Source organism: Castor canadensis, chromosome 5 (assembly GCF_047511655.1).
Source record: "Castor canadensis chromosome 5, mCasCan1.hap1v2, whole genome shotgun sequence".
NCBI lineage: Eukaryota > Metazoa > Chordata > Mammalia > Rodentia > Castoridae > Castor > Castor canadensis.
Genome location: NC_133390.1, coordinates 113,137,650 through 113,151,681, shown reverse-complemented (window position 1 = coordinate 113,151,681; position 14,032 = coordinate 113,137,650). Strand labels below are relative to the sequence as shown.

The window sequence follows — 14,032 nt, the reverse complement described above, 5'->3', positions numbered from 1 at the left end:
ATTGACTAGCTTAAGAGAAAGACCTACAGATTCATTGATGAACCTCCCTGTGAAACAAATAGCCACCTTGTCATCTTAAGTAACAAATAGAGCTTATAACCAGTTACTAGGGATTGAACCCAGGTCCTTGCTAGGCAAGTGCTTTACATCTTACTAGGTACATCTCCAATCTTATTCATTGCAATTGAATAACATAAATAAAAGGACAGCCAGTTTTGCTAAATATGTGCTTATAAATAACAGTTTTTCAAGAGCTAGTCCGTGCCTTTCTGAGGACTTTTGTTCTCTGTATTCTCCACTGCTTTTGACTCTCAGAACTATACTTCATGTTGTGTGGTTTTTGCTTACTGCTTTGGTGGACCACTGAACTAAGCATCTAGCTTAGCTTGTGGTATCATGGCCTAGATTGCTCTAAATGCTACAGGATTTTTATAAGAGAAAGTTTAAAGAATTCCTATATCTGAACCCTCTTACTTGTGGGTTATGGATAGTTCCTGACTATGTAGGCTAATTTCAGGGAGACCCAAAGATACATCTAGGTTTTCTTTCTTGGAGTTTCTTTTTTTTTGGAGTTTGACTTGTTTATAATTTAAAGAAATATAATACTCTTACTATAATACTACATAAAATATAGTATAATATAAATATAATACTCTCCTATTTCTTCCAGTAATAAATGCTGCTCATTCCTTCTACAATGGGACAACTACTTTACCAATATCAGATGAAGACAGGACCCCACGAAAAAGAATTAGCAAAACATTAAATATGACTACAAGTCCTGAGGAAAAAAGAAAAATCATTGGTGATACTTTTGTTAAGGTACCTTTCTTCTTAATGTCCTCAACACTTACTGTTTTTTATGTGAATTTTGGTGTTTGTTTTTGTTTCATATTGTGTCAATCAAATTTGCTAATTTTGGTTATTTTTTTCTTTTGTGGCTGAGACTTTTACTGTATATTTTTTATGTTAGTAGAAACTTATTTTTAAAATACTTTGAGTAGATGTTTTCAATCCATATTGGACTTTAATTCCCTAGATATCTAAATGGCTAGATTTAAGCTCTGGAAGGGAATCTTTGCTTACTTTTTTGAATCATGTGAAAGCATGCATTTTTAGTAATAATATTTTGGGGTTTGATGGATCTAATTTCTTGGATAGAATAGCAAAAGGACTCTGAGAAGTTTACCTGAAAGTATAAAAGATTCATCCTATATAAGATTGTTTTTCTCCTGCTGGTTATAGATTGCCAATGAAGTAATTGGAGAAATGAATCTGAAACCAGAGGAGGTTTTTCTTGCCCAAGGTACTTTGCGGCCTGATCTAATTGAAAGTGCATCCCTTGTTGCAAGTGGCAAAGCTGAAGTCATCAAAACCCATCACAACGATACAGAACTTATCAGAAAGTTGAGAGAAGAGGTAAAAGCTTATGAAAACTTTTCCATGAAGTAGATACATGAAGAGTTCCTGGTCTTTCTCTTTTCTTCCTCCCAGTGTTCACAGGGTTGAACAACCATTACCACAGTCTCATTTTAGCATATCTTTATTCTCTAAGGAACCTCATACCTACTAGCAGTCACTCTTCATTTTACCTGTGTGTCACCCCCAGCCCTCCTTGCCAGCCCTAGCAAGCACTAACCACTAATTTATTTTTTGTCTCTGTAGTTTTACTGATTCTGGATGCTTACATTAATCAAATCATACAGTCTTTGATGATTGGCTTTCTTTTACGTACTTAATGTGTTTTCAGGGTTTGGTCATGTTGTAACATGTATAAGAACGTTACTCCTGGTTTTTTTGACAAGTATTCTATTGTGTGGTTATATTGCATTTTACTATCTAGTTATCATTTGGATGGACGTTGGGGTTGTTTCCACCTTTTGGCTATTATAAGTAATATTGCTAATGAACATTGGCTCCACATTTTTTGAGTATATGTTTCATAGGTATAGAATTGCTAGGTCATCTCATAACTGTTTAACATTTTGATGAACTGCTAGACTAACATCCAAAATGGCTGCATCATTATACATTCTCATTAACAATATATGGGGTTCCAATTTGCATTCTTACCAAGACTTGTTATTACCTGTCTTTCTTAATTATTGTAGAAAACATGTAAAACTAAATATTGTCTTAATGATAAGTTTACAATTCACATTGTTGTGAAATGGGGATCTCCAGGGCTTTTTCAACTTGCAGAACTAAAATGCTGTACCCTTTTCTCCCACCTGCAACACTTGGCAATGACTGTTTTTCTCAGTTTCTGTTTGACTACTTTTAGTACCTTATGTAGGTGGAATCATACAGTATTGTCTTTTTGTGACTGGCTTATTTTACTTAGCTGCATTAATGGCCTTAAGGTTTATTCATGTTGGATTATATAACAACAGAATTTCTTCCCCTCCCCCCACCCCCACTGGTGGTACTGGGATTTGAACTCAGGGCCTCATGCTTGCTACCAGGTGCTCTACTGTTTGAGCCACTCTGGTAGCCCAAATTTCTTCCTTTTAAAGGCCAAACAGTAAATATTATATGTGTATACGTTTTGTTTGTCCTTTTTATTCAGTGATGGACAGTTGGGCTTCTACCTTTTTGGATATTGTGAATGGTAATGCTGTGAACATATGTATGCACAAATCACTTCAAGATCTTGGTTTCACTTTTTTTGTTTATGTACCCAGAAGTGAGATTGCTGGATGACTTGGGAGTTCTGTGTTTACATTTTTTTGAGGAACCTTCATGCTGTTTTCCATAGCAGCTGCCCCATTTTACAATTTAACCACATTACACAACGGTTCCAGTTTCTACATATCCTCATCATTTGCTGTTTTCTTTTCTTTTTTTTTTTTATAGTAGCCGTCCTAACATGTGCATTGCTATTGATTTTTTAGCCGTCCCAATGGATGTGAGTTACTGTCTTGTTGGGGTTTGCTTTTGTTTTTAATTTCTGAAACAAGGTAGCACAGGCTGGCCCTGAACTCTACATCTTCCTGCCTTAACCTCCCAACTGTTGAGATTACAGGTGTGAGCTACCACGCCTGGCTTCATTATGGTTTTGATTTGCATTTCCCTAAAAGCTTATTATGTTGAGTATATTTTCATATGCTTATTGTTCCATTCGTCTATGTTGGAGAAATTTTTGTTCATATTCTTTGCTCATTTTTAAGGTGGCTTTTTTTTTTTATTAAGTTGTGTTCTTCATATGTTTGAATTAAAAGTTTTATTAGCTAAATGATTTACAAACATTTTTTCCCATTTTGTGGACTGTCTTTTTGTTTTCTTGATATCATTTGGAGAGTTTTAAGTTTGAAATACTAATGTGATATTTTCTAATTTCCTTACATTCCTAATGAGAAGTAGATCAGAAATGGTGGGTAGGCTTATTCTGGTTTGTTTTTATTTGAAAAGTTTGTGTTTAAAATGTGTTTCAAGAAAAATATGATGAGTAACGCTAAAATATTCATCCCTTTTCCTTCCAAGCACATAGTAGTAAGCATGTTAGTTAACACATTTTTAAAGGCAAAGTTACTATTTTTGCTTCAGTTTGGTTTTTGGATTTTGAGACAGGGTCACACTATAAATCCTGGGCTGGCCTTGTACTTGCAATCCTCCTGTTTTAGCCTGCTTAATGCTGAGATTGTAGAGGTGCACCCCCATGTCTGGCTTGACGACGCTTTTAATCTAAGGAATATGACAGCAAGATGAGCCAATTACTTATTACTCTTTGTTTTCCAAGTTATTTTGATTGCTAGTTGTATTGATTGGCATTTTTTTCCTCCCTCTAGGGAAAAGTAATAGAACCTTTGAAAGATTTTCATAAAGATGAAGTGAGAATTTTAGGCAGAGAGCTTGGTCTTCCAGAAGAGTTAGTTTCCAGGCATCCATTTCCAGGTAAAACATATACTGGGTTTTGTTTGATTTATCTGTATTTCTTCACATTGATTCAATTCAGACAATTCTGAATAATTTGTTATTTCAAAGAACACATGACATGAGAGAAAGGAAGGATGGACAGGGAATATTCTTTTTTGAGTATCTACTGTATGTACATCATTTTAGTACTCATTTTCCATTGTATTTAGGTATTTAGATATGGTCCTTGGGAGGCTGGCATATAGTGTTTGCATCAGATAAGAAAGCTTGATTTTTTAATAACATTGCTACACAATTCTAAATGGTAGACCTAGGATTTGCATATTCTTTGTTATTATTTATCATGATGTAGTCCATGGAAAAAGTAAGATAAAACTTGATTAAAAAAATTAGGGTGGTGGTTTGTTTGCTTTTTGTTTTGTTTTTTTTGGTGGTCCCAGGCTGCCTTAGAACTCTAGGCTCAAGCAAATAGCTGGTACTATAGGTGTATGCCAGCATGCCTGGCTTGGTTCTTTTATTTATTTATTTAGGATACATTTGTTGTACAGGGGGGATTCATTGTGAAAATTCCAAATAGGCTTATATTGTACATTGGTTAGATTGCTTCCACCATCTCTCCCCCTAGACCCCCGCCCCATCCCACTTAAAGCAATTACAAGAGGTTTCATTGTTCTATTTTGTATAAGTATATATATCATATTCCCTCACCTTAATCTCCTTCGTTTACCCTCCCTCCTCCCACAGTTACCCCACTCACTGTGTCTGTTTTACAGTTACTAATTTATTAATTAATATTAATTGTTATTAATTTTTAAGTCAGTGTTCAGAGGGGTTTCTCAATGTATCCCTGCTGTAAGTACACTTCACTTTGATCAATTCAGCACCTTTCATTACTCTCCCTTACCCCTTCCCTCTCACCCCCATTATTCAACTGCTTTCAATACATACTGTTATATCCTCTACCTTCACAGATGTTATGTATTTCGATACTGTTGACACTCTTTCTCTTTTCCTTTCCCTCCTACCCTGAGTTCCATAAAATAGTTCCACTATTACAAACATGCTGTACATGTAAGTTTGTATATGATGTTGTTTGTTTTTGTATATGTGTTTGTCTTTTGGCTCTCTCTTCCACATGTGAGAGAACACATGTGGCCTTTGTCTTTCTGAACCTTGCTTACTTCACTTAACACGATGTCTTCCAGTTGCATCCATTTACCTTCAAACCACATGGTGTCATTCTTCCTTATGGTTGAATAAAACTCTGTTGTATATGTATATACACCAAATTTTCTTGATCCATTCATCATTTGTAGGGAATCTTGGTTGTTTCCATAGCTTGGCTATTGTGAGGGTCTTTAAAATTTTTATCCTGTGTTTGACTTGTTTGGATGAATCACTTCATTCATTTATAAAGCACACTTTGCGCAATATTCTGTGCAACTAATTCATGAACAACAACAAATTTTTTAGATAGCCATTTGCAATTATATAGAAAAAAATAATTTGAAATGATACTTGTTTAAAGTTAGGACTGAGATTCTGAACTTGTTTCGTTTCCAGTTTGGGCAAGACTTGAACCTCTGATACAGTTCTCTTCAATAGTGCTTAGGTGATTAAGTTGGGAGAATGGTATAGTTTAAGTAAAAACAGTAATAGCTGACATTTAAAAAGTAGTTTTATGTGTGCTTAACTACTTTAAAAATACTGTCTTATTTGTTCCTCATAATAGAAATTAGTCTTATCCTGTTTTGCTGGTGAGGAAATTTAGGGATGAAGCTAATTTGCCAAAAGTTAGACAAACTGGAAGTTGTAGAGAGGATTGTATTCCCAATAATCAGAATTTCTACTGTTAGCCACCATGTTGCCTCCATAAGCAGTGTTACAATTGTATAACCTATGTATTGATTAGCATTTGTTGTGAAATCTAGAAATTTAAGATCTTTGGTCTAACCTGGATGCTGGCAAAGAATTATTGGTGGATGTTAATGGAGGAGGCCAAGTGGCTCTTGTCCTTGATCGTCATTTTAGCTAGACTCAATGTGACTTTTTAAAAGTCTTCATATGTTGCCTTTCCTATAATGTATGGTTTCATTGTCAAAATGATTTTGCTGCTTTAAGAACTAATATTAAGCTTTTCTTTCTAAAGATTAATAATGAAACTAAGGGACAGTTAGTAGCCGTGGCTAACATTTTGCCTATAATTAGACATCTCAATGATGTTTCTTTATGTTGTTACAAAGCAGCAGCAGCAGCATCCACTTTTTCTGAGACATGTGCAAACCTTGTAGTTTCATCACCCTAAATATTTGGTAAAATACAAGTACCAGTTCACATCTTTTGGAGTTAAACACACTTTCATTATTTTTTTTTAACAGCATACTGCTTTAGTAGAAGTTATATGATTAATAGTAGAGGGTGGTTCATTGTACTATACTTTTTACTTTTGTGTAAATTGTAAAACTCCCTTAATAAAAATTTTAAAATAAATTGGCATATAATATGAATTTAAAATCTCTAGCACTGTAAACAAACAAACAAAAACCCCCAAAGCACTTTATGATGGCAGATGGATTTTAATTTCATCTATTTTAGAAAGTGACATTTTTCTATTAAAATTTGATATTATTATAAAATTTATATCAAATACTGTTACTCTTATCTGTAGGTCCAGGCCTGGCAATCAGAGTAATATGTGCTGAAGAACCTTATATTTGTAAGGACTTTCCTGAAACCAACAATATTTTGAAAATAGTAGCTGATTTTTCTGCAAGTGTTAAGAAGGTAATAATTTAACACATCTGATCAATACAGGGAATTGAATGGAATCCTGCCGTTCTCTTGTATTTACAATGACTTTATTAGGGTTTCATTTTTAAAAATTCAGAGAAGTATATACATGTTTGAAATGACATGGCGAAACCCCCTTGAACAATCAGTATACACTTAAAACAGGAGGTAAAACAGGAAATAGAGAGGGTGAAAGAAGGTGAAAGAAACCTATTGAAATTGTTCTAAAGAAGGGGAATGAGGGAGAATGATGGGGAAGGGGTGAATCTAGTCAAGATACATTGCAAGCATATATGTAAATGTCACAATGAAACCACCTGTACAACTAATACATGCTAATAAAAATGAAAAAAAATTCAAAGAAATACTCTAAAATGACTGTGAAGAAATATCTACAGAGACTTAAGTACAGTCTTCTCTTCACAGCCAAATAAGATACCCTGGTTTCTAAAAATAGTAAGTTACTTTAAAACCCATATTCCATATGTATTGCTAAAAAGTAAAATATGTGTTATTATTAAGTAGAGGAAGCTTTGAGTTGGGAGTGAGTTGAAAATATCAGTTCAAGAAGTCAGAACTGTCTATTCCTCTGAAGGCAACTACTAACTCTTGTGGTTTGGGGCTTCCACTTTAATGATTCCTTTCATGTGTAGATGTCTGAATGTGAGACCTGTAGTTCTTTGAAGGGCTAGGAATCAGGTCAGAGGTCTTCACTGAGCAACACCTTAGCTCCAAATTGAGGATGAGTAGAAAAGTCTCCCAGTTCTTCATATTTGAGTGTGGTCTGAAAATGCATGCTTAAGAGTTTTAATTTAAAGTAGACGTGGGTTGGTAGTACTTCCAGGACTTAGGCAAGAAGCAGAAGCAGTGTAAATTCTCTTTGGAATAATCTTCAGCTAATCCCCAAAGAATTCCTATAGATTTCCAATAAATAGGAGCTTTTAATAAAAAAAATTAAAATGCACATACAGAAATAAAGCACCATGAATAGGAGTGGAAATAACTAGCACAACAACATCCTCAAAGACTTTAGATCCTAGAATAGCAAACAATATATAAAGTAAATAAAAGTAAAAGAGGTCTGGCTAATAAAAATAAGGAATAAGGGAGCACTAAAAATGTTGGGCACATTTTGAAAAAAGTTAAGCTCTAGAGATGTAATAACTGAAGTTAAGAACAGATGAAGAGAGAATTCATGAGCTTAAAGATAGATGTTAAGAATTTATCTAGATACCAGAAGAAATTATCAAAAATAAAATATGGGTAGAAGAGGTCAGGTCACGAGAAGGTCAGTTTTAACTTATGTCAAGGATATAACAGGCAAATAAATTAGCTTTCCCAAACTGTTGAAATGATTCCATAGATTCTGTAAATGTCACAGGTGTCTTGAGCAGGATAAGGGAAAGAACTTGACACCTGCTAGGCATATCTTAGTAAAATTACAGACTGTCCAAATAAAGCAACTGAAGAGAAAAGATCAAATACCTACAAAGGAAAGACTACCAGACTGAAAGACATCAGAGTATCAAGGTCTTAGGTATAGAAGGATTGGTAAGCAAAGAAAATGGTAAATGGGTAAAATTAAAACAAATATGGACCATATACTGGTAAAAAAAATTGATGTACTTTCTGCTGTTTACTTAAAATTATGTGACCGTATATAAAGTATTAAAATGTTCCTGTATTGTTTCCCAGAAAGAAAAACTGATTCTTTTTTAAGTATCCATGTTAGCATTTAAGGGGGACTACTAAAAGAATAGAAATAGAGGGTTTGACTTTTTAAACTGGTAAAGGAGAAATAAAACTGGAAGAAGTTACCAGCTCAAAAGATGGCAAAAAGCCAGTCACTGTTGGCTCATGCCTGTAATCTTAGCTACTTGCAGGGCTGAGATCTGGAGGACTGCAGTTCAATGCCAGCCTGGGCAAATAGTTTGCAAGACTCCATTTCCAAATAACCAGAACAAAAATGGACTGGAGGTTAGCACCTGCTTTGCAAACGTGAAGCACTGAATTCAAACCCCAGTGCCACCAAAAAACAAAAGCCAAAACGGAAGGGGAAAAAAAGAAACAAGACAGACTATATAAAGTCTTGATGTATGTAGTCTAATCTGTATTTCTTACCCTGAAATTAAACTTTTCTGGATAGCCCTCAGGAATTAATTTCTGGTGTGTATAGCATGTGTGGGTCAAGGAAATACCACATATGATGTTAAAAACCAGGATGTGCAGGTACATAAGATAGTAGTGGGTACCAAGAGTGAATACCTTGTTACTTGAAACCTAAGAAAATGTCTGTGGTTTTCTCAGCCTCATACACTGTTACAAAGAGTTAAAGCCTGTACAACAGAAGAGGATCAGGAGAAACTGATGCAAATTACGAGTCTGCATTCACTGAATGCCTTCTTGCTGCCAATTAAAACTGTGGGTGTGCAGGTGAGTGGTGTGTTTTTGACTGACATAACTTCCTGTTATATGCTCTTTTCACTAATACGGAAGCAGAAACTACTTAGGAAAATGAGATATGAAAGTATATATGCTAAGTTAGAAAATAGGCAATTTTAGACTGTTTATGGAGTGAATAAGGTTCTAGGAACTAAATAATAAATATTGTGTAATTTTGGAACAATTCAAAAGTAAGACTTAAAAAAGAACTATTTGGTTTGCTTATATCTTTGAGAGGCAGGTGCCAAGAGGCTATGTCCTTATTTATCCTTGGAGGTAAATGAGGTGTGACATACACTTTGATTCTAAGTCTTTTTTAGCTGCAGAAAGGCCTCCAGATGAGTCTACTTCATCATTCAGGTCTTGCTTTCAGCTTGTGTATATCCAGCATTACTGTTCTCCGCCTGTTCATCATGCTGTCTCTAGCGAGTAGTGCTTTTGTATTATTCTGCCTTTCTAGATGCAGAAGCATGTGCAAATAGTAGTAGTTCTCACTTTTGACATGCTGTTTATAAAATGACCAATTTAAGTCCTGCTTTGTTTACATGATCCTTCAGTGAGTTTCTGGAGGAAGAAGCTTGGCGGGAGGGTAGAGAAGAAGGAAGTTCCTTTTCTGTTAGAGTTTATGATTAAATGATAATTAGAAAAGATGTCAGTAATTCAACCCAAATAGTATACCACTTACTAGATTAATTTGTTTATAGTCCTTTTTTTTGTTTAAATATTTCAGCTTTTCATTTTTCCTTTGTGCACAGAGGGTCATACTCACCATCAGAATCACCATCAATGAGTACTCATGGGTATGAGTTTCATCACAAGTGATTTGTATTATGCTGTCGTAGCATAGTGTATTTTCCCCTAGAGTAGAACTATGTATTGAAAGAAATTTACTATTTTTGAGTTTATTCATCTATTACTTATGCATATTCTTTTCTTAAATTTGTCAGTTTGTTAGTTTAAATTCCTCCTTGCCCTGAATTCATCTAGTTCTGTGTGAATAAGCAAGGTAACATTTCACTGTTACTTTTAAGTTAAGCTAAAGCATTATAGTTTGTGGAAATTATAGTCAGCCTGTGTTTCCCCACTTTTTTAAAAGACTGTATATTTAAAATGTTAATACTGTTTTAGAATAGCTATTCAAATAAACCCTTTTAGAATTATAGAAATAAATCTTTCAATGATTTACGAATTATCGTACATAGATTTATTTTGAGATTTGTTAGGATATTCACAAGCATATATAAAAAAATATATAAACGTACTATATAAAAATAGAAGTGTAGATAGGTTGCTTAATTCCTGCAAGTTTTCCCAGGTCTTGTGTGAGGGCCTGGGTTTGATCCTCAGCAATGTTAACAAAAACCAAAAACAAAACAGCAACAACAAAAATTTTAAGTCTTCAGTGGATTTATTTCAGGAGAATTTTCACTTGAGTGTGCTATTCCTGCTAGGCAGGGAGTTGAGTTGAAATCGTTCCCCATTCTTTCTATAAAAGTGTTATAAATAATAATTTTTTAAATATATACTATAGCAATTAGCATTTAAACTGTCTTCAGTTTTTTATTATTGTAGGCATTTCAGCAACTGGGATTATGTCTGAGAATGAAAAAGATCATTTAAGTTTACATTTTAAGTTCACATTTTATAGTGTATATATATATATATATATATATATATATACACATATATATATAGTATAAGTTGTTGTATTACTGATTTCTTTTTTGAAAATGGAACATTTTTCAGACTCTAGTAGTCTTAGCAAAATAAGTTACTTTTTTTGTTAGATACCTAACTTTGTTCTTTCAAAGACCCTTGCAAGCCCCAATAAAAATCACACATCATGCTTGATAGGATGTGAGGTTTATTTTCTAAATACCAAGGTAAAACCATGCTTGTAAAGATATATTTTAAAAATTCTCCTTTATTTCTACTGTTCAGCTAAGTTTTATGTATGGTCCTCCAGAACACTTATTTTAACAAAAATACAAGGGAATTATAGGTAACTTTTTTTTGATGTAACTGAACACCATGAACTTAGCTGAAATAGATTGTAAATCTTGTAAATATATTAGTCTCCTTCTGCCTCATATTTCACATATATGTAAATTTATCTGTTCTCCTACCAATTAGCATTTTAAACTGTCTTCAGTTTTTTATTATTGTAGGCATTTCAGCAGCTGGGATTATGTCTGAGAATGAAGGAGATCATTTAAGTTTACATTTTAAACTTTTATAGGTACTATTAAATTAGAACCCAGATAATTTGAATTCTTATATTCTAAGTACCTGACATTCTAGATATTAGGTTGTTATTTGGTCAATCTGTTAATTTTTAAAATTGCTTTTTACATTTAGTTTGGATTAAATAGAACAAAGAAAAAAGGGAATAAGTATCAGTTTAATTCACTTTTAAAATTTTTAAAAATTTCTAAATCTTGACACAAAATTATACATATTTATGGAATTCTATGTGATATTCTAATACATATATACCTTGTGTAATTTTCAAATCAGAGTAAACATACCTACCTTCTCAAACATTCACAATTTCTATATGGCGATTCAAAATCCTTTTTTTTTTAAATGTACAGTATGTTACTTAGCTACAGTCACTGGAGTGTGCGGAGAATGCCAAAACTTACTTTGCTTATCTAACTTTAACTGAATCATTTAATCAGCCTTTACCCGTCCATTCTTCATTACCTGCAACTCCACTGTCTCAGCTTTTCTCCAGTCTTTCGTAACTACCACTCTACTCTTAACCTGTATGAAATGAACTCTTTTAGATTCTATGTATGACGAGATCACGTGATATTTATCTTTTAGTGTCTGGCTTATTTCACTTAGCATAATGATCTCCAGTTTTATCTACATTGTTGAAAATAACAGGATTTCCTCTTTTTTTTTATGGCTGAGTAGCGTTTCATTGTGTGTATATACCATATTTTCTTTTTCCACTTGATGGATACTTAGGTTGTTTACATTTGCTTATTTTTAAGTTAACTTTTTATGTTCATTTTAAAACAAGTTGATAAGTAAAAGTTTATGAATTGCTTTTGTTTCCCACTTAAGAATCCTTTGCCCACTTTGAGCACATGATAAAAGCGAGAGCACACAAAGGAGGTGTGAGGATAGGTAAGACACCTAAAAAATTAGCTAGCATTTGTTGCCCTTAACTCAGAGAAACTAAAATTTCTCAGAGTTACCTTAAAAGCAACTGAGGCCAATAGGAAAAGGGGACCAGGAACTAGAGAAAAGGTTAGATCAAAAAGAATTAACATAGAAGGTAACACACATGCACAGGAAATTAATGTGAGTCAACTCCCTGTATGGCTGTCCTTATCTCAATTAGCAAAAAACCTTGTTCCTTCCTATTATTGCTTATACTCTCTCTACAACAAAATTAGAAATAAGGGCAAAATAGTTTCTGCTGGGTATTGAGGGGGTAGGGGGGAGAGGAAGGGGGCAGAGTGGGTGGTAAGGGAGGGGGTGAGGGCAGGGGGAGAAATGACCCAAGTGTTGTATGCACATATGAATAATAAAACAATAATAAAAAAAAAAAAGAATCTTTTGCCCAGTAAATGTGGGTAGATTTTACCTGTCAAATTAAGTATTCTGGCTCACTATAGTTGGGCAGGCATTTGGATTGAAATCCCAGGGGTCAGGTGAAATAAATTTGTAAAACTGCCGTGATGTTTTATGTCTGAGCTGATTTAGGTAGGATTTAATATGGGATTTTAATTATATTATTAGAGTAGTGTCTGGAATATAATTTTATCTGAACAATATGTTTTTCATTTTAAAAAGCAAAAAACACATTATTATTATATGCATGTCATCATGCCTAAGATATTTTCCAACCCATCTTTTGATTTACATAAAACTATTAAAAATGATTGTATTCTCTTCTTTAGGGTGACTGTCGTTCCTATAGTTATGTATGTGGAATCTCCAGTAAAGATGAGCCTGACTGGGAATCTCTTATTTTCCTCGCTAGGCTTATTCCTCGGATGTGTCATAACATTAACAGGTATTTATATGTTCTGCAGGAGGCAGGGTAGATGGAAGAGCATGGGTGAAATGTAATGGAAAGGATTTGTTTTTTAAGGTCTTCCATTAGTGAAAGACCAAAAGGCTGAAGTGTAGATAAGTAAGAGATAGTAGATAAGACTCAGTGGCTCCATTTATAGTTATAGTCTATTTAAATTAGATGTTTTGGTTATTTGTCTTTTTTTTTGTGCTTTTGTTATGGCTAGGTAAATACTTAATGTTATCTTGTATTTTGATCCTCATAACAATGTAATCATCTGCTTATTTAAAGAAGAAATAGAAAGGTTTTTTTTTAAAGTATAAAGTAGCATATCTTCCAGATTAGCAGTTTATGCTGTTTTATGGTAACATGTTTTATCCCATAATAATTGGAAAAAAATTTTACAGGTTATGGAATTACAAATAGGAATTTGTCAATTTAATAGTAATCTATGGAAAGTCAAAGAAAAGAGATAGGCATTTGGATATATCATTGAAATGGTTATATTTGCATCTATGATTTACATATTTAGACCTAATTTTCCTTTTATTTACTCATTGATTTCTTACATTAGAAACATCAACAGATGATTTATAACTATTCAAATCAGTCAATTGTGTTGTCCCACTTGCAGTTCAAAAATCTCATTTGTAAACAGTACCAGATTGCTAATTAAATGTTCTTATTTCACAGTTGCTGACTCCAGTATTCTTCTTGGATATTAGTTAACAGCCAAAAGTAATTACTTGAGGCTTCATTCTACTTAAGTTTGCTGCAAAAATTAGTAAACTACCTGTTAGTAATAACATGGCAAAGTCTAAGGAGTTATAGAGAAGACAGGTTTTTATAGCTGGGAAAATACTTAATAAAATGTGTAGTCCATATGCAGAA

General features: G+C 33.6%; 1 protein-coding gene across 1 annotated transcript in view; it reads left to right on the top strand.

Annotated features, from left to right (window-relative positions):
* Positions 1 to 14,032, top strand: part of Gmps (guanine monophosphate synthase) — a 65,370-nt gene that overhangs the window by 47,071 nt on the left and 4,267 nt on the right. Inside the window, exons 8-13 of the mRNA XM_074073929.1 lie at positions 671 to 822; positions 1,246 to 1,419; positions 3,789 to 3,894; positions 6,545 to 6,660; positions 8,974 to 9,099; positions 13,026 to 13,141. Coding sequence (XP_073930030.1) covers positions 671 to 822; positions 1,246 to 1,419; positions 3,789 to 3,894; positions 6,545 to 6,660; positions 8,974 to 9,099; positions 13,026 to 13,141 — 790 coding nt within the window. The remainder of the gene's footprint in view (positions 1 to 670; positions 823 to 1,245; positions 1,420 to 3,788; positions 3,895 to 6,544; positions 6,661 to 8,973; positions 9,100 to 13,025; positions 13,142 to 14,032) is intronic.